General features: G+C 43.8%; 2 protein-coding genes across 3 annotated transcripts in view; one reads left to right on the forward strand and one right to left on the reverse strand.

The window, feature by feature from the left end:
• NCALD (neurocalcin delta) overlaps window positions 1-15865 on the forward strand; it is a 57899-nt gene extending 42034 nt beyond the window's left edge. The window contains exons 3-4 of the mRNA XM_050327048.1: window positions 5339-5444; window positions 5680-15865. Coding sequence (XP_050183005.1) covers window positions 5339-5444; window positions 5680-5777 — 204 coding nt within the window. The 3' untranslated portion in view covers window positions 5778-15865. The remainder of the gene's footprint in view (window positions 1-5338; window positions 5445-5679) is intronic.
• Window positions 15866-18383: 2518 nt separating this feature from the next.
• The window catches only part of GRHL2 (grainyhead like transcription factor 2), a 62343-nt gene continuing 53534 nt past the window's right edge, over window positions 18384-27192 (reverse strand). For both annotated transcript variants that reach the window (XM_050327025.1, XM_050327015.1), the window contains exons 15-16: window positions 23908-23972; window positions 18384-22728 (exon numbers count right to left, since the gene is read on the reverse strand). In XM_050327025.1, coding sequence (XP_050182982.1) covers window positions 22614-22728; window positions 23908-23972 — 180 coding nt within the window. In that variant the 3' untranslated portion in view covers window positions 18384-22613. The remainder of the gene's footprint in view (window positions 22729-23907; window positions 23973-27192) is intronic.

Consider the following 27192-nt stretch of genomic DNA (forward strand, 5'->3'; position numbering starts at 1 on the left):
TAAACATTTTTGATATTGTAGTGTATTTACACAGCTTGAATCTGTATAATGCAGCACTGTTAAATAAAAAAAAAAAAAAAAAAAAAAGTCTGTTATCAAGATCCTTTCCTTTCCCTGGAAATTTTGATGTGCTAACAATGTACTGTATTATTCAGACTTATATTTGTGCTGGAAATCAAGGGAAAGGAATGCACACAAATTTCAGGCTGTGGTGGCAAGCTGCATGTAGGGAGTCAGCCTAACACGTGGTACTCCTGTGTGTCTACCAGGGCTCTTCTCACGCCCTCCGAACAGTGGCCAATACCAGCACTTGCACTGCTTCAGCAAGACCAGACACAAAGCTCAGCTGCAAATCTGGGGTTGCTTTGTTGTCTTTCACTTAGTCTGTTTTGTGTTCCTGTGTCTGAGCTGAGGAGCAGAACTGCTTTCAGATCCAGAGACCTCCCTGTCTCTGTGCCATGACAAACCCCATGGAATATTTGCATTAGACGATTCTCTGTTCCTTACAAATCTTCCTCTCCCCCAGGCAGGATAAACAGCCTGTCAATTATTGTTTTTCTAGCTGTATTTCTCCTCATGAGAAAACAAAAAGAATCCCGAAAGAACTAACATAGCACATAGCAAACACAAAGAGCCAAACCCAAGTGACCACCTGCTCCTCAGGAGGAAGAGACCCCAGGTGCTGCAGGACCCCTCACTGCTGTCAGGGAGCCCGGGAAGGCAGTGAGCTGAGAGGCAGCACAGACACCCCAGGCCAGGAGATTTACAAACAGGGACAAAAAGGCCACAAATTTGTTCATGTCAAATTTAATGAAAACATTGGTGGCTGGATTTTCTGTAGTGAGCCAAACAAGGACAGGCAAAGCCAGCAGCTTTTTCCATTTATCCCAGATCTGCTTGCCGGCATGTTTAGAGGCTGAAATGCTCTGCCTTCTCTTCATATTCATGTTGGTACCAAATTGTAGCATTGTCCTTTACAGCCATCAAACAAAACTGCAGCTTAGGGATCAGCCTAGGGTGACGTTCTGTTAATGTACATATCCAACCCCAAGCAGCACTTTGGCTGTGCACAACCCTCAGCCTGGCACTCCAGCCCTTCCTCGGCACTTCTTGGGAGGTTTGGTTCTCTCCTCCTCTCAGACTGAACCTGAAACTCAACCACATGATGCTTTCTCTCATTTTAAGGCATTCAGTTTTGAAGGATCACCCAAAAAGCAATTATGGAAGTGAACAGCCTAATTAGCCTGAGCAACAGTTATTTCTGTACCGTGGAACATCAGCAGTTTTCCAGTCAGGAAAGCTGACCTTTCTGTGATGGAGCTTCCCATGAGGCAATGTGCTTGTAGATCTCACCCTGTTCTCTTCTTTCAGGTTTTTTTGGATGCATTGATCTCCCTGTATTGCACTGGTCACCCACAGCTCCTCCCAGTGGGGTAGGATTTGTTGTATAGTCTCTGGAACCGTGTTCAGCTGATATCTGAAAACTGAAGTAGATGAGCATATTTTCCTGCTTTGTTGAGAGGTTTCTTTGATGTAGAGTGATTAGATACAAAAAGCCAGCAAACAACTATCACTTTCATTTATGAAAGATGATTATTTTTTAATATGGAATGACAGGATTCTGTATCACATGTCTTCCTGGGGGCCCTCAGCTGTCACAATCTGATAGTGAAAACCAGAACTCTGTTGTAACTCTGATATATGTCTCAAAGGAACCCATTACAAATCCCTTATCTAGCATAAATTTGCATATCGATAGAGCAGGATTATGTTTTCATTGGATTTTTGCATAAGACAATACATCAAAATGAATGCTAAAAGAGACACCATCAAACTAAAAGTCTTCGTTTCAAAGATAAATACTGTCCCTGTTACTGTGGGATTACTGTATCTTAAATAATATAGGGGAAGGCACACTTTTCTTCTTTTTCAGTCTGCTTTTCTTTACGCTTTGAGAGCCCTCTCTCAGTGATTTTCACTGTTAGGCAGATGGTTCTTTGCATTTCCCTTCCAATGCTCTGGCCTAAACTAATGCAATGCAGGCATTGCACTCTTGCTCAGCGTTGCAATAAGGAGCTTGAGGTAACAGTGGTAGCAGCAGCAGCGCTGAAACAGCAGGACTACTGGTTAAGATGCCCCACAGGAGCCCTAGTGACTGGCCAGCTGCCAAGGAGATGAACGTGAATGGTCCATAACAGGTCTTTGAAGCCCGTTTTCTTTGCAAAGTGATGTGCTGGATGGCAGAGCACCTGCATTCTCTTAAGCTCCGTTGACCGTAGTGCTGTTAACCATGTAGGCATAGCCCAGTGCTGACTCACCACATCTGCCCAGGAGCATCCCTCCAAAAAGCCCTGCCTAGACACCCACAAGAAGCCAACTGTACAGTGTGGAGGTTCATATAACTTGAAGGACTTTAGCGGTGGACTGACAGTGGTAGGAGCCTAAAGAGAGAATGTCCATGGGATACTGTTACACTTATCAGGCACAGCACATCTGCAAAGTACTGTGGGAAGATGCTTCATAGCCTGCCCTCTTGACAGACCTTGCCACAGTTCCTCTTAAATTCATGTCTCGGGCTTTTCATGTCTCCCATATGTTTACCTATAATCTAAATAGCCCAGTCTACTCAAAAATAGCTGCAGACCAGCTGGAAGGTTTGTGTTTGTTCCCCTTGCTGAAACAGGACATATTTGGCTACAGTCTCTTAAAATAAGAGTTCAAATAAGAGATGGAAACCTTTTTCTAAGGATACATTTTTTCACTGTATGGACTCAAAAGCCATCTTAAGAATACTGAGCAGAGAGACAAGAATAACACTTTCAGTTTAATAAAAACAGAGCACACAAGTTTCACTTGCTGGGCTATCTCATTTGCAAGCCAGGAAGAAACAGAAGCTGATATGACTCTGTAAAGACAGTGTCAAAAATCTCCATGAGATTGAGAGGAATGCAATGTTTTTCAGGCTGATTATTCACCTCGTGAGACTTTTAGCTGTCAAAATTTATTTGAACAGAGCGAAAAGGATCGACTGAAAACTCATATTGTCATTGCTACCATCACCGTAAGGAGGTTTTTGACAGTTTGTTCGGTATACAAGGAAATGCAGCCCTCACCAAGGCTTCTGGCCTGAGTGCAGCAGTGGCAGCCAGTGACTGGGAGCAAAACCAGTGCATACAGGGAAAGGGATGAGATTTGCCCTAAATCACCCACTGCTGCTCATCCACAGGCAGCTGGAAAATCAAAGGAGAGAGTTCAGCAGGGCAGCAGATGAAGCTGGAGCCTGTGCTTGCTCCAGTGACGTACACAGGGTTCTGGAGGCACTTCTTGGTGGCATTCAGGGGTGCCAGGGAGCTGTAAGGAGTGCTCCTGACAGAAGTTCACCCAAGAAAGGTGCCCTGACTCAGGAGGCTGCTGATATACAGCAACCTCCAAACTTTTTCCTTCTGAGTGCCACTGATGGTTTTCAGCCCAGGTGCTGGGAAGCTGAGGAGTCACACTCCATGTGGGGTGGAGTTCCTGCAGCCTTTCAGTCCCAGGTCCCAACTTAGCGTTAGTACAGCCCAACTCCATGTAATTATTGCATGAAACCAACTTCCTTTCAGAGCTTGCTCTTTCAAACACAATAAAAAGCTCTATGTAGCTGCATTGAATTAATATGGGGTAAGTCTCAAGATTCTTAATCAGCTTTAACTGGTCTTTTATTTTGGGAAAACTTCCCACTAAACTTCTGAGTAAGGACATAAGAATTTGTCCAGAGTAACCATTTTCAGCATGAAAGGAATGCTTACTATGTTATTCCCATCTGGCTTTCCTAGAATATCTCATCTGTTATTCCCTTCACACGCCTCTGTGAAAAGGACCCTGTAGGATGAAGTCATCCTGAAGCGCTTTTTCTGTCCTAAAAATCTGCATATTCTTACTATGGTTACTTTGATCAGGGTAAACACCCCTGCACTCCCGGGCTGGCGCATTCCTCCCACACTTTCAATACAGATTCTCTGCTTTGCTGTCTTCTCACCCATAGTGAGGGAATGACCCCTCCACCTCTCTTCCTACCCCAGACAAAAGCCAGACTGCTTCAGATGCTTAAACAGTGGCAGATTTATAAGCCTCATCTTTGCTCTGACCCTTGCAAGCCTTGCATGCTGATGAGGATGAGGAAGGTGTAAATTCTAATGTCCACCCTCTCCTTTCTTTCTCTTCCCCTGCTGCCTCCTTCCCCCAGCTCCCTAATTAAAGTAATCACATCTTCACTAACTTTTTAACTGTCCACTGGAGAAACCATATTGGGTGAAAACAAGCATTTGAATCTGTGGGAGAAAGTGATCCACATCTACAGGGCTGCCAGGCAAGGTGATGCCCAGTGCAGAGTGCAGAACCAACGAGCTGCAGTGGGAAGCAGAAGGAGCTGGTTAGACTGGGGCAGTGCTGCCTTGGGCTGGGATGTGCTGCCCCTCCAAGCAGCCGTGAGGATCACCCAAGGCCACCACCCTGAAGCTGCCTGGTTGCTGCTGTTGTCCCAGCTGTGGCACAGCAAAGATACCTAACACAAAACCCACTTGTTTATCGGTGGTGCATGATCATGTTTGCAGACAACATTTGGATAAGGACTTCAGAGACAGATCCTCATCCTTGTTTTAAAATTAAATGACCCCTCTTTCGGGAGAGTTAGTACCAAACATGACTAATGGATTTGTCTGTGCAGAGAATAGCTATGGGTGGTGCCAGTGCTCTGTGGGACCAGAACGAATTGTGAATGGGATTTTGAGTTGCGTTTGCACACCAACCCCCAAGGAAAAGGCCAGCTCTTTGATGGTCCAGTCTTTGTTATCTGGGAGACACAGCAAGTGCAGGGAGTGAGTCACTGCCCTCCCTGCCACAGGGAGGGAGAGAAAGGAGATGGGGGAGAAGCAAAGGCAGGGTGAGGAGACAGGTGTAGCGAGGATGGAACCTGGGAGGCCAAAGCACAAAGACACCACAGCATGGGGCATGACCTTGATGGTCTTACTGTTCCTCCAGGCTCTGGGAGCTGCCAATGCCTAACATACTGCACAAATGCTAAATTCGTCCAAAGACTGTTTTAATAAGGAAAAATGTAACCTCAGTCCAAATCCAGATGGTGTTCAACCATGACTAAATGAAGAAACACAGTATTTCATAAATGAGTGTCCCACTGAAGAGGGAAGCTGTGTGTACTGGTGCCACCCAATGCCCTCCAGCATCCCAGAACAGGTTCCAGCCAACGTTTCCAGGATATTTTCTGCCTATATCTGTAATCATACCCTTGCATTAAGATAATGTGTTTCTTACCAGCTCTTTGCTCCTGTCTATCGCACAGGCAATCTATAAGATGGTTTCATCTGTAATGAAGATGCCAGAAGATGAGTCAACACCAGAGAAGAGGACAGAGAAGATCTTCCGTCAGATGGACACCAACCGTGACGGTAGGCACCCTTCAGGGCGGGTGGCTGGGGTGTCCCGCCCACACGGGATGACCCTGCAAAGCCACCACCATACAAGGACAGCAGGGTGCAGCCAGGCAGAACTTTGCCTTGCAGGGTTGCTTTCCCAGGGATTTTTCTTGGGCTCCCCCAGCTTCCTCACACCGTGTTTGTCCAGAGTCTTGTCAGGTGTGCTGCGACCCACTGCATGCACTAAGTAAACACGTTTCTTTTCTAGGAAAGCTCTCTCTGGAAGAGTTCATCCGAGGCGCCAAGAGTGATCCATCCATAGTCCGTCTCCTGCAGTGTGATCCCAGCAGCGCCGGGCAGTTCTGAACCCATTCTTTGGATGAATTATGTATCTGCTTTTTTTTTCCTTGCCAAACAACATTCATGGTAGTGTTGCCTCTGTATGGCCAATTATGCCTTTATTTGTGGCATCTTATAGCTTCTTTTGTTGTGGATTAATTATAAGAATGCTGAATTGCTCTTATCAATTTGTCCAGAGCATGGGCAGTACTGTTTTAAACAGATATTGTGGTGTTATCATTGTTTTAAAATTTTCATTTGGGTTTGTTTGTTTGTTTGTTTGTTTTAATGTGTCTGGTTTTGGAAAGTAGGTGTTGAGGAAGAGTGAGCCAACAACAAAACCCTTGGCAGCAAGACACACTGACAGATTTTAGATTGCTGCTTTAGTTGTTAAGTATTCACCTGCAGGACCTGAAAGTGTTGTAGAGGCTGAACCAAAGGGGTTGTGATGGGTGGGTAAGATTCAGCTAGAACCTGTCCAGGAGGCACCAGTTAAGGTCAAAGACAGGATTGGGAAAAAGTACAAAAGTGAAAAATGTATGGGGTATATTGTCCACTCCTATGCCTCCTTGTTTCAATGCTGTGAACATTTTCCAGGTTGTGAAGGAGAAGGGACAAAACAGAGGTTGACATTTTTTTACTAGCTTTACAGTGGTTGGATTCACATGGCTTTATCTGAAAATTCAGCAATTTGCAATCCTGATCTCCAAATCCACAACTGACAATACCTCTTGCCGTTTGGGATCAGCAAAGGCAGACAGAGATACGAAAAACTGGGTCTTGACAATGAATTTAAGGGAGATACATGTTGAATGTGAAATTTTCAGGTTAGTAATAAAGCAGTTGCTACTAAGGAGAGTGGGCATTCACGTGAGAAACTCACAGACACCTGCAAGCATCTCCAGCTGAGGCACATCTGCTATTCTGAATGCTCTTGCATAGGAGGAAATTTTTGGGGGTGTTTTTGTCTCTCTCCACATAGCTAACAGATTTTCTGGGCCTGCTCTTAGGGGGAGGCTGTCATCAAAGCTTGTTTTAAACATAAAATTGTAGCATTTATATTTCATTTATTTTAGTAAAGTTCAAAAAAAAATCTGTACTGAAATGAGGAAATGGTACGCTTTATGATATATTTATATATATAAAAATTAAAACAAAAAAAGATCAGCTCTTGAGAGAAATGTTGAATGTTTATCTTTTCGCCTAGATGCAGGAGTTCTGAAATTTGCTGCTGCAAAACTTTATCCTTTGGTCCAAGTTGCTGTATGCAGAGCTAGTACACATACTAGGATTTCTTAGGGACTTTACAAGCACTGTTGCAGCAGAAAAGCTTTAGCAACAGGAGGCATTATGCTGAGTAAATTGGCATTAACCAATCATTGGCTAAAGTCTGCTCTATGATCCTGTTGGAGAGGTACCCATGCAGGCAGCGCACAGTGTTGGGAATTCATGAGCTCGTTAGAGTAACCTTTGTCTGACAGGCAAGGTTGGCGTTTTGTCAAGTGACCTTGTAGTTGCTAATCCCCAGTAGCCTTAATTTAAAATAAACTAAGTAAAATAAGTCTGCTTTGCAGATGATGATTAGCTAAGTACTAATTAGAAGCCATGAATAAGTAGCTGAGTATGAATAATTTTATGTGGAACACTAGATAGTATGTACAATAACTGACAGAAACAATCCTAGACTTGATTTTTTCATACCTTTGCTTTGCCAGGTGTGAAGTGCAAAGCATGTTAAAAGACAATAAAAATAAATTGAAAATACCATTGTTAATTGGTTGTACTAAAATTATTATGAGTGGCTAATTACACTCAATGAATGTCTTCAAGAACACACCTTTGTCTCAAACAATCACAGAAATCTGGTTGATGATATATTCCCCTCACATTAATCAAAATACTGAGCAGAGATGAGTAGGGGAAAATGAGAAAGCAAAAGAGGCCCAAACACAGATGCAAACAGATTTCAATCCCAGTGCTTTCAGCTGTTATGAGCATCACTGACAAGTTTTGCACCAATTCTTATGGCTGATGGAAATGTTCCCTATCTCTTTCTCCCAAATCTTCATTAGACCTCCTGTGCACAAATCTAACCCTTCAAAGGAGAGTCTATGCCTACTTTCTTCAAGATAATTTTCTGCTTTATCTGGAGAGGTCCTCTCTCCCATATCCATCACCTCATCGATAGTGAAAGTTATGTTCCCCCTTGAGTGCTCTGAGGGTTGTTTTTCAGCAGGAGAAACTTGGCCAGACTGCTGGGGATTGCTGCAGGAAGCTCAGGGGGCATGCACTGATCAACACCCCCCTCTTCCAGATGGGAATGATGAGTCCCACCACCTCAGCTGCTCCTGGGGTGCTCCATCACCACTCCAGCATGGGCAGCAGGACAAGGTGACGCCAGAGGATCCCTGCTGAACTTCTAACCTCCCAGCTCAGTGCAGGCACCCACATCCAAATACAACCCAGACCTGTGGAAGCTGGCATTTCCTGAAGGTGAACTCGGATACCTTCTATGGTTCCATCTTCTTGATGCTGTGAAAGCACTTGCATGTGACTGAAACTTTTAAAACATTGCCTTTCATTTAAGCAATGACATTCCGCCTCTTTTTCATTTTACAGGATATTTCCAGCCCAGAACCTAATCTCTCAGTTTGTTTTTGCTCAGAAGTTTTGGGGTTCTGGGGCCAGGCTTATTTCGTGTGTTACTACCATACAACATGTGTTTGAAAATACAACGTGCGCTATGACCCCAGGCCAGTGGAGATGTAATTCTTCCCACAGTTCACAAAATTTGGAACAGTAAGCATTAGGCTGCAGAGAACATAGCTGGAGATAAGAGTATTGTATAAATATTTGCAGAGTGAACTAAGGTTATTCTTTTACCTGACTACCACTGGTTGGTACTGTTTTAAATTATTAACTATCCCTTTCTTTCTCTGCCTCTGCATGTACTTAAAGAGTGATCCATAGCTGGAACTGTGATAGGAGCATCTGCAGATCTCAAATCAGCAGGACAGCAGTGGTATGCTGTGCCTCAGATTGGAATTTTCTGCTTTGCTGCCATTTGCATTTGCAATCATAACTGCCTTCATAAAGCTTTTGAAGGCAAAGTGGCATATCCTGCATAAAATAGCACAAGAAGTCACTTTCAAGTGATCCTTTAGCACTGCCATCATATAGGAAGGATGGTAGACCGCACATACTGTTTCATATCACCTCTCAATTTTGTGGATGCATTCACCAGTTTTAGTTGCATGAGCAAGAGGCAACCTTCACTCACATGTTGTCCAAAAGAATTAACGAGTACATCCCACATGTAGACCGAAAATCCCTGGAAAATGCCAGTCCCATTTATCCAACATTCCCAGTCAGCTTGCCAAACTGTGCCAGAAGATATGAAGTGAGGACTATGGCTTGTGAAGTTTGCAGCAGACTGTCTTTGTTTTAGGATACTTTGGGAAGGGAAAAGGGTTGGTTTACCCTTGTAAAACCAACACACATGTTTTTGTGAGCACTTACAGTTTGAGAGGGACTGAAGAAATATTTTTGTTTCAACATTATTTGAAGCCCTGTCAGTCCACTAGTGGATGTTCCTGAGGTACCCAGATCTGTGCTATTCCTCTTGCTGTTCTTAGGACCTTGTAGGACTTTTCTTATTGCTGGGGCATTTTGTTGTTCTGTGCTATGAGGCATGACCTCCACATTTTCTGCTGCTTAAAACAGCAAGCCAGAAGTGTGTAAATTCTGTAACTGGATGAGGTCTGTGTGCAGAAGTATTGCACAGTGGTCACACATGACTTGAACACTCCCCCTGGGGGCTGCGCCCCAGGGCTTTTCAGCATGTGCTCTCTTCGCTGATGGCAAAAGTGCAATAATGCGGCTTAGCTTAATTTTCTTTCACTGCAGACCAGGTTAAATCACATTACCTTTCAGTTGTTGTAGGCAGAACCTCATCTCAGCTGACTCATGGAAACTTGGTGAACTGTGGTAACTTGATGTTAAGCTCTAATCTGCAGACTAAACTGAGATGAGAAGATGGCCTTGGCCACACGTCTCAGTACATGTGAACCAGGGTACACGGTGACAACTGGCAGGTCCCTAGAGACACGTGGCAGTGAGAAGGGAATCTCCTGCCTCTGAACAAATGCCCTGAGCTGAGGTGCCTCCTTCTTTTAAAACTCTCTTTTGTCTCTTAGCACCACCGGTGAAGATGCAACGTGATAGCAATATAGCATGTCAGGGTCAAGGAGGCATCCTGCAGAAGAGTTTCCTTTTGAAGCTTAACGTACAAGTGCCAAGTGAAACAATCAGAGGGGAGGGCTGGACAAGTCTTCCTGAACACTCACTACACCAGCACCTCCTTTTATCTTTCTCATGGTGCTCTCTGTTTCCTGGTAAGGCAGTCCTTGGGCTCAGGAGTTAGATGTGAGGTACTTGGTGCAAGACTGGTGGAGAAGAATATTTCACCTGCCCTTCACACAAGCATTTGGATGCATTCTTTGCTCTGTATCTTACTGAGCAGGATCTCATGTAGAAGTCTTAAAGTGGGGGAAGTTGGTTTCCTTGGTATCACAGGCAGAACTTGTGCTTCGAAATTCAGAGAAACTTGGCAAACACCAGACAGCTGAGCAGTGCTCAGGGCTGCATGCAGAGTTTTCCACTGACTGTGCAGTAGGCAGATAAGATGCAAGGCAGCGATACATCAGACTTGTGATGTGATGTGCTCTGAGATAGGGCTAGACCAGAAATGGCACCTTCCATATGAGCAGCTCTGTTGCTGCGTATTCCATCATAGGCACTGACAAAATACACTCTCAGTATGAACATGCAGCTGCAGGAGTAGAGTAACTCTGCTCTTCCTTACATACAAGCAGCAGAGCTGTTCATTATGCCCTGGCAGGAGTTGAACAAACAGCTCCCAATAGGGCTTTCACTAAGTGTAACTGAGGGCAAAACATTGCCTGCAGGAGCATCCTTCCCAGTTATGATAGAAAAGAACAGAATGCTCCAGTTGACTCTCAAAGCCCAGGTGTCATTTTGCAGGCTGGGGAAGGTGGGAGAATGGCTGTGTTTTAAGCACACGGGGGAAAAAGCATCAGGGATTGTAAATTGTCGTGGAGAGCAGTGCCACTAGAAACCAGGACCAGCACTGAGGAGCTGCAGAAGCCATTAGGTGCCTGTGGCCTTCAGAGCAGTAGAACGATCAGCTGGATGTAAAGTCAATCTCCTTGCCCCTTGCAGAAACAATCCCTGTCTGCTATGGGAATCTCAGTCAGCAGCACCCCTTATTCCAGCCTGGCTTTTGCTGCTGTTTCTTCCAATCATCCATACTGAGATTGTTTTAGGGGTGAGGATTTTCCATTTCTTAACAAGTAACAGCTGGAAAGGCCAGGTGTGAGGGGCTTCTTGCCATGTACAGGTTTGATTTCCTCATTGCTCCCACAGGTCACGTTATTTTTATGCATAGTTGGGATTAAGCTATTGCATGTAAAATGCTGATTAATGCAGAATGAGCAAGGCCAAAAAAAAAAAGCTTGGGTTATAGTGCACAATGCAAAAAGACTACATAAATGAAAAACTGTAAAAGACATCACTGCCTTTCATCTGACGTTTGAATTTGCAAGGTGAAATCCTCTTGGCAGCAGTCAGCACAGAATAGCTCCTCTGCACCAGCCCAGCACATGGGACCTCCTGGGCTGCTTCATCCCCATGTCCCCATGTGCTGAGAATGGGGACTCTGGGTCGTGCCACAGAGATGGTCAGCTGAGCTTATTAGGCCTGCTGAGGGCTTCCTAGATTTCAAAGCACACAACAGCCACCCTCTCCCTAGTGTTCACTTACTGTGCAGCTGAGACATGTTTTAGATCTTCCCCTCTTGCCCTGACCTTATACCAAAGATGTTCTCACCTTCCCAGGGCGTGCACTCAGGGTGTCCGGCTCTCCGAGTCTTTGCACCCACCTCCCAGTTGCCATCCCTAGCGTCTGTATGAACAAACACCAGCCCTTGACATCTGGAGGAGCCAAGTTTGATGCAGTTGGATGGAACAGCTTCTGATTTGGTTCCCAACCTTTGAACCACCTGCATGTACCTTGCCAACCATGCTATTTACTTCCTATTATTAAGTAATAGCAGTATTAAACATTTCAAAGGCACACTGGAACAACATGGTTTTCATTATCGTGTATGTGTGTGTTGAGGCACAGCAGACTGAACCTGACTGGTGCTCATTCTCCACTTCCATGGTTTGCTCCAGAGAGATTTCTTCCAGGCCGGAGCAGCATTCTCCTGTGCATCACCATTCAACGTGTAGTGCCCCAATCCTTCCTGGAGCACCCAGATGCTGTGGACCAGGAGATAATTCTGGCACAGTAATATCAGACAAAACTCTGTATGCCATCTGTCAAAACCACATGTTGAGGGTGTGACCTCTGGTTTTCTCCTCCCTGGGGACAGGAGTTTCACCAGTTTTCAGGGTTGGCCTCACGTTTCCCCATCAAACAGGGTGATGGGATGATGGTGATTAGTAAATCCACCTGAGAAAATCCTCTTAGATTCTAAACTTCATTTGTGCTGCTCATTGGCTGCCCTCAGAGGGAAGATTAATGGGTCCAGTGTGGTTGTCTGGGGGAGAACTTGCCACCATCACTTTTTTATTTCCTGTCATTATCTTGTTCCCATCTCCAGGGCAACCAAATATTTTTTTATTAGTATCTGGAAGAAAAAACAAAAAACCAAAACCAGAGTTTCAATCTGATAAGGATCTAAGGAACATTACTAAAGACATCGTGCTCCATGTTAGTCATACAAATACTCTACAAGATCATGTTTCTTTGGTATTTTGTGTTTAATTTTCTTATTTGTGTTTGAGGTGTGTTTGTGATTTCTTTCATTATCTTGGATCCTCTTATATTTAGCCCCACTGGTCCTTCAGCTCTTATGTAAAAGTCCCAATGATTCCAAGAGCAGAGCTGTCTGAGCTATTCCTACCAAGGTGGGCTCACCGTGCCTGGTAAAAGCAAAGTGCTTAATTACGTTCAGGGTTATTTTTGTCTGCACACTTGCTGCAAAGAAACAGAGCTGCGTGTCAATATGTTTAGCTCTTCCAATTGTTCAATTCCATCCAAGCAGTTTTGTCGTTAATATTTGTTTATTCAGCTCTATTTAACACTTGAACCTTGACCAATATTTTCCTATTCTGACAGAAGTACTTAGTATCTTTTGATTTTTAAATATTACCAAGTGAATGATGTGATGGGTGCAAAAGTAAATAGTTACACGTTTGAGTCCTGGCTTTGGCTGTGGTAGAGTTAATTTTCCTCACAGTAGCTAGAATGGGGCTAAGTTTTGGATTTGTGCGGGAAACAGTGTTAATAACAAAGGGATGTTTTCATTACAGTGGAGCAGTGTCAAGGACTTTTGTGCTTCTCACCCCACTCCATCACCAAGGGGGCTGGGGATGCACAAGGAGATGGGAGGGAACACAGCCGGGACAGCTGACCCCAAGTGACCCCAGGGATATCCCAGACCATATGGTGTCTTGGTCTGTAAGCAAAGATGTGGGGGGAAAGAAGGAGGAAAAGAAGGACTTTCAGAGAGATGGCATTTGTCTTTGCAAGTCACCATTATGCATGATGGAGCCCTGCTTTCCTGGGGATGGCTGAACATCTTCCTGCCCATGGGAACTGGGGAGTGAATACCTTGTTTTGTTTTGTTTGTGCATGGGGCTTCTGCTTTCCCTATTAAACTGTCTTTATCTCAACCCATGAGTTTTCACACTTCTACTCTTCCAATTCTTCTCCCCATCCCACTGGGAGGGAGGGAGTGGCTCTGTGGGACTTGGTTGCCAGCTGGGGTTAAACCACAACAATTTGTTTGTTTAAATTTGGGCAGATACTTTTGATGCTGTAAAAACTAATAAACTGAGATAAACCATGGCCAAAACCTGAATGGATCAAAGTGTACAGTTCCTATTTAAATCTATGACCATTCCACTGGGAGAGGCTTCTCATCTCTGTTCCCTCAGGCTGTTGCCTCATTGCAGCATAGAAATACCAAATGAAACTTTAAATAATCTACCATGGGCAGACTAACTGCAGCAGCGTGGAGTTCAGCATATCCTGTGTCTTGGCAAAATTAGATACCTCTCTAGATGAATGCTTTGTAAGCAAACCTACATATCCTAAGGAAGACTTTTACCACTCAGAAAGGAGAGGGACAACTATGAATTAAATTAATTTGGTCCACATATTTTTCTTATGGCTGTCTAGAATTGCTAGTGTCCTGCGTGTAGTTCCCTATAGGTATCGTGATGTGTTAATTTATCCCCCCGGTTCTGTTGTAAGCTTATCTGATGGTATTCCCAGTCTCCAGCTAGTTCTTCGCCAGGCAAAGCCCATGAAAGGACATGCAGAGGTGAGCGGCCTTCAGGCATACCAGGGGCAGCTTTAGGGGATATGGCCCTGTGCTGCTGTATGCTTTGGGATTCTGTGCCTGCAGAGCAGCATGTTAAACCTACCTGGTAACATGGAAGTAGATGATCAGGTCACTGAAGGAGGCGCAGAATTTGGTGGAGGATTGTGTATGTTTTGTGCCCCCCAGCACGTGCACGGTTCCCCCTGCTATTAGCTTCCAGTTAGGACCTTTCTTGAACTCTTAGTGTTAAAGTTTTCTTATGCTGATAATGTATTTGTATTATGCAACGTACTCAGAAAACAGATTATCTCCCTATGACTGTCCTCTCCTCTCGAGAAGCTGTTATCTTCTGTACATATGATATGCAGAATGTATGGGAGTCTTACCAGCGTTGGTTTGCATTTTTAAGACTGTACTAATTAATGTGTGATGCTATTGTGTTTTTGTAGTGGCACCTTTGATGTAGGATGTAAAAACTATTTAAATTTTTTGTTTGTTTGTTTATTGTTCAGCTCTTAGAGATAGCACCAAGGACTGCATGTTCAGTAGAATCAGCCTTTCTCAAGGGCCGTCATAGCTGCACGCAGGCACCGGTGTTTCACCCGGCGCGTAGCACCTGCGTTCTTCTTTTAATAGGGGTCAGTTTCGAGTGGAAACTAATTCTTTCTGAGAAGTCTAGTTTTCTGTCTTACACTGTCTCAGATTCAAGCTTCCCCCTCCCACGCTGTGTGCCAGCCCTGGCCCCAGGAGGACACCTGGGAGGAATGTCTCCTGACCCAGGGCACCCCACTGGCATCAGGCTCCCTTACCCCTCAGTTCATGCACATGCACATCCAGTTTTCCTTGGAATTGCTGGCTATACCAGGACAAAATCCATGGGCTCACATTATGAGACCATTTGTGCAAGGGACTTCAAAATTAATTAACTAAAATCTGGGGGAATCAAGCAATTAAGGAAAAGAAGAGCCTGAGCAGCAATTTTAAGGTCAGAATCTTATTGGGGTGCTTAATATAGCAAGAATTTGGGGTCAGTCCCTAAAAGACAGGACTCCCTGGGGAGCTTAGGTCTATATTTCTTGTCAGGTTTGGAGAGGGAAATGGGGCTTGAATCCAGCCTTTCAGGCAGGGCTAATGTACTCGATGCGCTGAGTCTGAGAGACACTTCTCCAGATTGTGTCCTGGGCCAAAAGTCAAGACATGCTGCAGCTTAGGAGTTATTTTTCTTTTAGTTTGTTTTTTTTCTTTTTAATGGAGAAAGCAGTTCAAACTGCACCTGGCAAAATGACTGACTTCAAAAGCATGTTTTTCCTTGTTATATAGACACTCACAAAACAGCATTGTGTGGTTAAAAAGGCGCATTTGTGATAGTTTCTTTTTCAGTGCCAAAATATATAAGCAGTATTGTTTGAAGGGAAATAAGAATTTTTTTACTGTATTGTTATTACTGTTGAACAAATACATTGTTTTTAAATGTTAGATTTTGAAGACTTTTGTATTGTAAACTGTTTTGTGACATGGTGCTTTTTCATACTGGAATTACTGATTGCACCTAAATATGAATTATTGTTTTCTTATATAAATATGTAACCTTGAACAATCTTGAGGAAAACCAATGTACGGTGGATACTGACAGTTCAAACAAATTGACCTACTGAAATCCCCTAAATGTTCTTTCCTACTAATAAACATTCTGCTGCAGCTAGCTATGGTGTGCCACGTGCTGTTACTGCCTTCACGCTGGAGCCTTAAAGCCTCACGTAGCCCTATGGTCTGCTGAGAAAACCTCAGAGAAGTCTTTGCCTGCTGTCTTCACAGCTCCTGTCCCGCTCACTGCCATGGGCAAAGGGTCAGCAGCTGTGAAAGCCAATTTGGAGGGCTTAGCCAGGGCTTAAACTGTGCACGGGCACTGTGCCGGCACGTTGCAGCCGGCTGGGCTCTCCACTGCTAACACAGGTTTTCCTCCAGCAGCTAAAGCCAGCAGCTGGGCACAGAGTGGGATAGCACAGAGTGGATTACAAAAGCAAAGGAAGGACAGCACAAGGCTGAGAGCTCTGGTCCTCTGGAGCTGGAAAGACCAGCTTAGCTGACTGCAACTTTCCCTGCCACAGATAAATCCCTCTCCAGGTTTAGGGTGGGGTTTTTTCCCCTAAAGACTAGCACATTATCAGGGGGGCAGGACGTGGCAAGGGAGCACGGGCTGGCAGGGTAGTAGCTGTAGTTAGTTGCTCTGAGATGTGGCTCATGAGAGAGCAGAGCTTGTCACAGCAGGGACTCCTGCCAGCCTCAGACAGGCTCTGGAGGGGGCTGGGTCATGCTCCTGTGCATGCTCCTTAAACTCCACAAAATTTTACCTAGGCTAAATTTGGAGCTGGGATTAGCACCAGAGTGCTAAAAGTAATTTAAAGCCCATGGGAAGGTAACAGAAACCAGTGCCTATTTCCTCTTGAGATTTAAAAAAAAAAAAAAAAAAAAAGCCTATTTGTGGAACTGCCCGTTAATATAAACTTGAGACAGGCTGGAGCCTGCAAGGAGCATCAGTTACAGTGTCCAGGTAGCCCCTGTCCTCAGTGCGACTTCAAACCAGCTTTATTGCATGAACTTCCAGTGTGCCAAACTCCCTGCGATATACATTCTCCTCACTCTCCCATTAGGGCCATAATACAATTTAGCATAAAAAGGCAGGGGTGTATGGAGGTGTTTATTTGCACAGGGATGCTAAAATCCTCCACTCTACCACCTTTGCTGGCCCATGCATCTCACTGCACAAAGCCCAAGGCTTCTGTCCCAGCACAGAGCCTGGCTCCCAGTGATGGCCACCACCAGGGTGGAGCACGTTGCATCCCCACAGTCTGTGACTGGACCTCCGACTGCCTCAGGGAGGAGGGAATCTGAGACCCTGTGTCTCATCAGCTTGTTAGCCCTGGATCTGGTCCCATCTGAGAAACAGTGCGCTCCGGAACCTATCACTGGTTTTGGCAGCTCCAATTGAGCCAAGAAATAGGAAAGGTGCCAAAACCCACAGATTTGCTGCTGCAGTGAGTCCCCTGAAGTTTCAATCAGGAGCTAGAGGAGGGGTGTTTTGCTTCCCACTCCTACGAGAGGGTCAGTTCATCCTAAAAACCTCTTGAGTCACCTTGCTAAACCCTGGCTCATCCATGCCAGAAACAGTCAGGCCTTTGAGCATGCAGTGGGTGCAGCAGTTCCTGTCAGCTGACACTCCCCCACGGCCTCGCAGATGCAATACTGCCAACCACTCAGCTTCAAAGCATTCACATTTTAAGAGCCACTCAGTAAAATTACTTCCTATAAAACATATTTAAACATCTACCACAGGCACTATCCAGGAAACATGATTACCCTAAAGAGCTTGATGGTAGCTGGTCCTGGCTCACCCTGAGCCGTACAGAGCACTGAACTCCTCCACCCCACTGTAAGACAGGGATGCCCTGCTACTGCCTGGGGAGCTTTCCTTTGCTGAGGCAAATGCTTTCCCAAGCCATGTCCCACTTACTTAGATGTTCTCACCTCCTGGATTCTTGTTTGAAAAGCCAAAGTCAACTGGTGAAGAATAAAATGCTTGATGAAAATGTTTTACTGTAAGACACACGGCCAGGTATGCTTCAGTGCTTTGGGCACCCAGGGCACAGCAGGAGCAGATGTAGGTAAGGAACTCATTCCAGGTGCCTTGGAGCCACAAAGATGATAGTACCAGTGCTTCCAGCCAGCTTCCCAGGACAGCCCAAGTCATCACAGAATCATGGAACAGCTGGGGTTGGAAGGGGCCTCTGTAGTTTACCTGGTCCAACCCCTCTGCTCAAGCAGGGCAAGTGAGCATTCATTGTCCAGGACCGTGTCAAGGCAGCTTTTAAATATCTCCAGGGATAGAGACTCCACAATCTCTCTGGGCAACCTATTCAAGTGCTTGGTTACACTTATTGCAAAAAAAGTGTTTCCTGACTTCAGAGGCAACCTCCTGTGTTTCAGTGAGTGTTCACTGCCTCTGGTCCTGTCACTGGGCACCACTGAGAAAAGCCTGACTCCATCCTCTCTGCACTTCAGGTATTTGTACATACTGATACTACCTCTCCTGAACAGATGTAGTAATACACACCACAGCAACAGAAATATTATCTCATACATAGGAATATTTATTTTTTCCTTCTTAAAAATGTACAAAAAATAAAATAACTGTATTTACAGTTTATCAAACCCCTCTCCCAGTTGCAACACTATTAAGTTACATGAACTATATTCTTAATATAAAAGCACACTATTTATACATAAAGTTTCCTTGTTTGCCAGTAAGACGGCTTGTCACAATCTTTGGCACAAACATTCTTGTTTGTATCTTGTCTCAATAGGAAATGGAAGAGCATATAAACATTTAATAAGCTTTACATTTTAAAAGTCATAAGATACTCCTTTCCAGTTCCATTTCAATCAATATACAGCATCTCGGACAGCTAGAGAGTTTAGATTTTACTAATTGTTCAAATTAATTTACAACATTTAAACAATCCATAGAATGAAAGAGGAACATATATAGGAAAGCTATTTGATCTCTGAATTCCTTTGACCAAAGGCTTCATGAGAGAGGACACAGAGGAAGAAAACATTCTTTTCTTCATAGTTTCCATTCAGTGGTAAAAATCCTCCAAAATATCTTGATGAGGATATCACTGTACGTCCACAAAGCTTTATTGAAAGGATGCACTTTGTTTTGGGGGTATAAGCACCCGACTGTTAAAAAAAACTAAAACTTGAGAATTTTAATGGGGTCTCATAATAAAACACCAAATGGACGGAAAAAGTACCAAATCTGTAGCAGGAACCAAAATTTTAACTTACAAGACTGTTCTCCTTTTGTACATCTCTATCAGATCTTTCAAAACACAACATCTACAGACACTGCACGACTCTAACTCTTCACAGGGCAAATGCTCGGAGCAACAAGCCACACTTAAGCTGCACTAGTTAACATGCAAGACTGCTGTCTTGAAGAAGAAAAGGAAATGAGAATTTTGTTCCTTTAAATAAACAACCACAGCAGTGCCACAAACAGACAACAGGAGGCAAGGCAGTAGCCTCAGTCAAGGCACTGAACAGTAGCCAAATCTTACTTCCATTTAAGTCATTAATACTTGGAACATCCAGCAATAATCAACATTTGTCATTGTTTAAGGAAAGCAACACGTATATTTTACCAATATACATGCAAGTACTATGAGACATTTGAATCAAGCAGGGCACAAAGCAGGCCACTGCTCCAGAAGTTTGCAGTACTTGTACTGTCACTTTCCCATCACTCTGACAGGATGATTTAGACCAACAAGGTGAACTCTGAGAGCTTATAACTTGCCACAATCAGCATCCAAGGTTTAGTGATCCTCCAGCAGCTGATGCTATAAGTACAACTGAAGGGGTGCAGGGTGATACACTCTTTGTAAATGTCTTAGTGTTTGTGATGCACCTGCATCTAGAGCAGAAAATCAAAGCCCTTGGATCCTGGCAGATTGAGATCATCCTTACCTAGTTCTAGTCATTATTTTAAAAAATATTCTTACCACCAATCTACTTGTCTTCCTCAATGATACTAACTTCATCGAGACTGTAAGAAGGAACTAAAGGCAGGAGTATCAGTTTTCTACTATCAGGAATTCACACACTTTAAGATGTATTTTAGAATAGCTTTCAGTTAATCTTGGAAGCAACTTTCCTTCTCTGGACAGTGACTCTCTGAAAGCTCCTAAAATGGCAATGGAAAGACCACTCCTTAAGCCCTAGTATTTCTGGAAATTGAGCTTCTCACTGATCCTTCACTGCTCCTTGGTGCAGGATGCTGCAGCACCCAACAGATCACAGCTCATCTCCACCCAGGTGTAAGACAAGAATGTCCCATTAACCTGGGTGTTGATGCTGCCAGGACAGCCCGTGAACCCTCACTGTCTCTTCTTTATGCACACATTCCAGCCTGGGCCAGCCCCAGGTGTCACAGGCATTCCCTGTAAGAGAGCTTGGACAGCAGGTTTGTTGGGGGCAGAACCATGACCCAGCTCCTGCACACATTTACTCCTATGTATCACCTGCAGCTTCCTCCCAGAGATCATTACCAACTCAGAGATCCCAGCTAACATCCTGAGGATTTTAAACACCAACAGAGAAATACAAGGACTAACAGCACTGTTCACCAGTCTTGTGTGCTGGACCCTGGTTCTAATGCCACCTGTCAAAACCGTCCTCTTTTTCTTTAGGAAAAAAGTATCTGGGGTAACTCAGCATAGATTTTTATCTCAGTCTGAGCCAAGTAGAAACACACTGAACCATCATAAATCACCTGTATTCCCAGGATGTCTGCTCTTGAGCAGAGTAGCAAGGGCATCTTTGCTGGAGTGCATTTCTATAAAAAGTTAAGGAAATTATTACAAAACTCTGCATCAGACGGCAAAAGAGTGCATGACAAAAGAAGAGGGCAGGAGGAAGACAGAATACACACTTTGGATTCTGGGTATGTTAGCCCTGACACTAATGGCCTGAACCTTTTATAGCTTCTAGTCCCACAGAAACTTTGACATGTATCCAACATTTCTGTTGAGAGTAGAGACTTCAACAGAATGGGTGGTATTGCTAATGAAGTTAAGAAAGTGTGCAACAGCTTGCAGGAATACTCATGCAAAAACTTGGCCAAATCAGACTGGTCGGCTATCCCTGCTGCTTTGCTTGAATAGCAAATAGCTCCACACAGCTCAGAACACTAGAGAGTGAGCCCTGTTAAACTAGGCAGTGTTTCTTTATGCCACTAACCACCTGATAAAAAAAGGTTGTGTGACTGAAGGAAAAAGGTTTCAGGAGGAAAAAAATAAACTCTAAAGGTTGCCTGTAAGAAAGGACTCACACTTCTTGTCTGTCACACAGGACTCATGTACAGTGCATAGAGAATAAAATGCAGCTGAAACTCACAGGACTGTACCCTGAGTGAGGAGGTCCCTACAATAGCCAGAGGAGCTGGAAAGGAGAGTGAGAGGTACTGGGTTTGGATGTGCTAGGGACGTTCAGGCCTTGAACCCCTTTCCTTGTGATCCTAGCCTGCACAACCTTATTTCTTCACAGAATTCATGAGACAGGATGGAATTTGATGGGATAACCATGTAGTTCAACTTGGGTTCAGATCAGCCCTTGTAAGAGAGACCTGTCTCCATGCGTCAGTTGTGCAATACTCGGTCTCCACTGGCAAAATTATTCCAGTTTTGATAAAGTATTTACATCAAGCCCAGGTTTATACCTCACCCAACTGTCCTAAGAATCAAAACAGAATCATTAAACGGAGATACAAGAGCAAGTACCCTTAAGAGGAGGAGTTTGAAGTCCTGTTTCTTACAGTCTAGAGGAATGATTTAATGAGCAGGCTGCTGCAGAAAGCACCTTTCCCACCAGAGGCTTGAGAAAAGGCTGCTTTGGGAGCCTCCCTTCTGTACCTCTAGGCACACCAGGCAGCAGACACATGGTGCCTCTTGGATTTGGTGACAGTTGGATGCGAGATTTAGGTATCTACAGCTGGGACTTGGGCACCTAAGGTGGGCTCCACTGTGCCAGAGCATTCAAGATGCTGTAGCACGGTTTGCTCTAATATTTCAATATGTAACTGTGTGAGCAAGGATGGAGTATATGAGTGCAGATTAAGTTATCAGCTTCTCAGTATACACCCTTAACAGATTGCAGCAATTTAATCCTCTAGGAAAGATTCTGTTAAACCCTAAACCCAATACATACAAAAACATAGGGGCAGTAAACATGCCCACATACAGTAGTTAAAATATATTATTGCATATTATAAACATTATATACAAGGTTAAAATGGTTTCTTTACCATTTAATTACAAGTGACATTTTTAGCTGAATGCCTTACTTACAAGTCCTCATTGCTACGTGCTGAGAACTACCAGAGGTATTTGGCAAGACTATACACTATATAGAGATACGGATCAGTCTGAGCAAGTGAACTGTCAGCCACTTTCCCCATCTTTAGCACTGCAACAGCTTTGTAGCACTGATGGAGACAACTATTGGTAAAGTAATTTATACCAGATTTCTGAAACTAGACCAGCATGATTCCTTAACATGTTTTAGAATGAGCCTATCCACACTCAAGTATGGATTAAAATGCTGTGTTTCACATTTGCAGTGGGTCATCTGGTTACAAATCTGGGGCTGGTAACTGCTTGTACACTAGAGAGTGGGGAACAATAAATAAGGGACCAGGTTAACGTGAGTGGCCTTGTGCTTAATAAACCCAAGTCTATATGCAGTGGGTGCACATGTGCAGAATGGACAGTATTTTAAAAGCAGTTTTGTAACAGTTTCTCTGATCAACATCTGTCAAGTTCCTGGGAAATCTTCTGCTTTCCAAGAAGAATGAAATGCTGTGGTTCCTTACAAAAAGGCTCTGCCCGAGGCTAGATCTCTGTCAGTGTGATCTTGAAGCCTTCAACCATGCTCTCCATGTGCAGGATGAACGTGTCCTCGTTGGAGTAGTGCTCAATAATGTTGTCATCCATGTTTACCAGGATACTGGTGACAAAGGCAAAAAATCAATGTTTTTACGTACTGGGACACTGGAAGGGAAAGCCACGCACTCCGCCACGTATGCTCACTTCTCTACAACACATAAACAGACTCCAGCACATGCCAGTACAGAGTCACCAGTGGGAATCATCATCAAGATCTGCCCCATAGTCCCTTATAGTCTTTGGATTAGAGGCTACTCCTTGCCAAAGTAGCTGTGGTAAGAAACATGCCAGTGCTGAGATGCTAACACACTTCAGCTGCCTACAAGATGAGCTGCAGTACAGATTCCTGGCAGACCAAGCTAGCTGGTGCTTCCCATGCCTGGTGTTGGCTCCCCCAGGGAGTGCTACTCCGTGCTACTCCTCAGATATGCCACTACACAGGGAAGTAGTGTAATTTGTACTTTGCACACAGCTCACAGACCCAGAATTCAGCTTGGATGTGAGAATATTGACAACAACTATTAGAAGTGTATATGAGTGTTTTCCTTGCTCTTTACCTTAAAGTATTTCTTCTAACAGTAACCTGGAAATGGTATTAGAAAGAAGCAAACCATGAGAAATTTCACCTGTCTTCTCAAAAGTTAAAGAAATCCCTAGACACAATAATGCCCTAAGCTAGAGTTACACCTCTCTAATGAAAATAAACGATTGGTTTAAAAATATATCACTGTGGTTAAATAGAATTGAAAAAAAAAAAAAGTAAAACTGGAGAGATTTAGATTCATGGCAAGGAGCAGTAGCCTAGCTATTTTAAAAGCTCAGCTGTGATATTAATGTCTAAATTTACTCAGCCGAAGCCCCTGCAGCAAACACTGTCTGCCTGTCTTTCAGATTTGGACAGTGGCCTACTTCTTCGTAATACTGCAGGGAAACTCCACACTGCACTCACAGCAAAGGCAGCATCTCCCACACTGGCCCTCCATCATGTTAATAAGCATGTTGTGTGCAAACTCTTTCTTCACAGTATATTTATGAATACTCCTCAGATACAGGCTGGAGGTCCATGTTTTCTCCTCTGCCCTCTCTTACTGTCTCCATGGACATGAAGATTTCAAGTGCGTGGGCACATCTACTCAAAGTGTTTATACTGCCCAGCATCATGAGGCCCTGAGCATAACTGGGATCTCTGAGTACTCCTAAAGCATCCTGTAATCGACCCTTAGTTAGTTAACTAACTTACCCCTTTTTGCTCTTCTTATAAAGTTTTGCAATCTTTTCAACTGGCAGCCCATATTTCTCAGAGATCTGAAAACAAAAAAAATAAAAGAAATATCATTAAAGACTAATGAGAAATACGATTATCACCTCTTCCCTTATAAAAGGCATTAAAATCTCTGCAAACTTTGTGAGGATAGCTATGCAGAAAAATCACTCACAACCATACTATGGTTGCATTTAAGGATAACTTCGGGAAGGAATAACCCTGAACAGCTTGATCAAAACCCACAACTGTTTCCACCCAGAAACTTGAAGACCACAGTTTTTTTAGGGTGTGAGTCATCCAAACTGCCCCAGCATCTCATACGGCTCTGCTAAAGGAGTTAACGCTCTTTCCAGCTTCAGATTTCACAACAGAATTTCAATCTGATCTTTCTGTTGTTTCTTAATCTGATTTTCTGGGCTCATGGAACCAAAGGCTTCTTCCACCAGGCAGAAGGCAGATGTATGACAACCCAGCAAGAGCTGACGGACTGACGGATCAACAAAAATATGCACGTTTCTCTTTCTCGAAGATATTTCAAGGTTTGTTAAGCTAACGGGACTCTCCATGGTAGTACTTTTGACTTGAATACTATCTTAAAGGTACTTTTTCTTGTGGAAGGGCTATCAACATGCTACACAAGGCATTAAGAAGCTTCTGTATTGTTGGGGAGGTGACTCAGTCTAGTTACTACAGTGGCAAAATGAGAACGCTTTGGCTCACAAAACATCATCTGAGTGTACCGATAACGAGATGTTACAGAGAAGTGTGTTAAAAAGGAAAAAGGCCTTGTAAAATAAACCTCTTGCCAGCTGCCCAGATGATAAAAGCAGAAAATACAGGAAAACTTTAGAAGGAAGAACTACTTAGATGACAAATTACCAATGCCAACAAGTACTTCACTGGGATGGTTTGGCATTGCTTTGCAGCAACGTATTAGCACCTTTTTTGGATGTCTACTCTGCAGTCAGACTGTGGTGTGCTCATGGAGACGCGTGCCTGAGCTCTCCACCTGAGCCATGTTTTCTTTCCAAATTATGTTTCTTTGAGGGAACAGGTCTCACAGCTCACACTTTAGAAATGGATTGTCCCAAAAAGCAAAATAATTACAGAAAAATTACTTTTTTTGTCAGTGAGTAACGTTTTGTGGTACTTTACTGCCAAGCAAAGTTTCCAGCTCTTCCCAGGTGAAATGAAATTGCAGCTAAATAGCTGACTACTCATCTTTTGCATTAGAGAATCGAAATGCACAATTAAAAATCCATTTAAAGACTGCCAAACATCAGTCACTGTAAAATCCTTTCTTTGTGTTTGCATTCAGACTTACATTGAGAAAAGATGGTATTTTAGAGAAGTAAATTAAAGCAATTATCATGAAGTAGAAAATGGAAAGCAAGCAATGGATAAACTCAGCACTGAGGAAAGAATCAAAGAGTCACAGGGTGAGCCCCAGGCACGACTCCCTTCCAGAGAGCCAAGATTCTCTGAGAGAATTAATTAGCCTGTACTTGTCTCCATCACCTATAATTGTATAATTGTCATCTAATCCAAGATACAATTTTGTGCTTAAAAAGTATAACATAACTCCAAGATTCTGAAGAACCAATAAAACTTCTTTTACACTGCAAACACTCCCCTCTGACAGTGTTAGCGTACATCTGTGGCTAACAGAAAGGGACTAACCGGTAAGGTACACTAGACCCATCCACTCCCTAAGCTTTCCACCTAGCAGAGAAGAAAATTCAAACTAAATTTGAGTGGTATTTGCTACTTCAGTTTTACTTGCACCAGCATGTTTCATTGCCCTTTTGGACATGGTGCTGGAGATACTGACTGTAGTCCTGGTTCTGTGTTCTCACCTGCCTGGAGAGATGCCTAATTCTGCATCAAGGCTGTGCAAGCTCCCATGCTGGACAGTCACACTGTCCCTGATGTGGGGAGTGGTCCGCTTTGCACATTTATGAGAAGAAGAGCTTCACCCTACTTGTCCTATATCTCACGCAAGCATCCCCACTATTGAACTACAAAACAAATCTTTCCCACTCTGAGCTCCACGTAGCCTATGCAAAAGGCTCTGTGTAGCCTATGGAAAAGCTATGTAGCCAGATTACTCTTTCTTATCCTCTGGCTTTGCTTACCATGAATGGAGTGATTTTGTTACCCCTAAATTAAAGTTTTCATGTAAAGCAATAATAAAAATGGCTCTGTTTCATTAGATTGTTGAAAAAATCCTCTGTAACAGGCATCATAGAAAAACTGCTGCCTGAAACTGCAGAAAATGTCACAATTGTGTGAACATGAGGAAACGATTTATCTTCCTTTCTAGGTTGTTAACTCTGAAATCTAGTGATATTGTAAAGATCAGTACTTGAAGACGCTTTTCACTGACTCCAGGCAAATAAACAAGCAGGGCAAAACATTCCTGTGCCAAGGAGGTTTAATAGCAGCTAATATACAGCATTCTGCACATTCCAGCATAAATCTTCCCTAGGATATTTGGGATATCTAACACTCATGCATTCCAAATGTTGCTCAAAGCAGTTTGGGACTCTGGGACATCGCTTCCTACATGAACTATGAGAGGTTGGGCTGAGAAAGCCTTGCCTGTCACAGTGCCTATGACAGGTGTAGGATTTATATAACATGCAGGGATTAGTGAGCTTTGCGAAAGACTTCCAGCTGACTGAATAAGCACATTTCTCAGGAACCCCCAAGGATTTGACCAATTATACCAAACAGCAAACTGTAGAAGCAAGGCTCAAAGTAGGGGTATGGGAGAGCCTCCTCCTCACAGACTCAGAAAACAAGACTCCAGCACAAATGTGCTAAATCCTGCTGCAGAAACTGAGAAAGCAGAGCCAGCATCTGCTAGGGTTTCTCACTTAACACCCTGTTCTCAGGGTGTTTGTTGCCAGCAAAGGCAGAACACCACTACTGCCAACTTCCACACAAAACAGGATTTCTCACCTGACCCCAAGCATGTTACATTACATTTTAATGACATCTTTATTTGGACAAATATTTTTCCTTATCATGTCCATTGCCCACTTGCCAAGCTTCTGAGCAGAGGATTCTTTCTTTCCCTTGGGATGCTCAGAGCAGTGCAACAGCCTTCTGACGGAACTGAAAGAGCTGTCTCTTTGGGCTGAGGTCCCTTGGCATGGCAATTTTGCACAGTCCGATTGCACAGTCCAGCAGAAATGCTCTCTGCTGGAGTCAGGAAGACAGAAAGGGCAACATCTGGGCTGGTCAAGGCACGTAGGA

Source organism: Myiozetetes cayanensis, unplaced genomic scaffold, assembly GCF_022539395.1.
Source record: "Myiozetetes cayanensis isolate MyiCay16 unplaced genomic scaffold, myiCay2020 scf1, whole genome shotgun sequence".
NCBI lineage: Eukaryota > Metazoa > Chordata > Aves > Passeriformes > Tyrannidae > Myiozetetes > Myiozetetes cayanensis.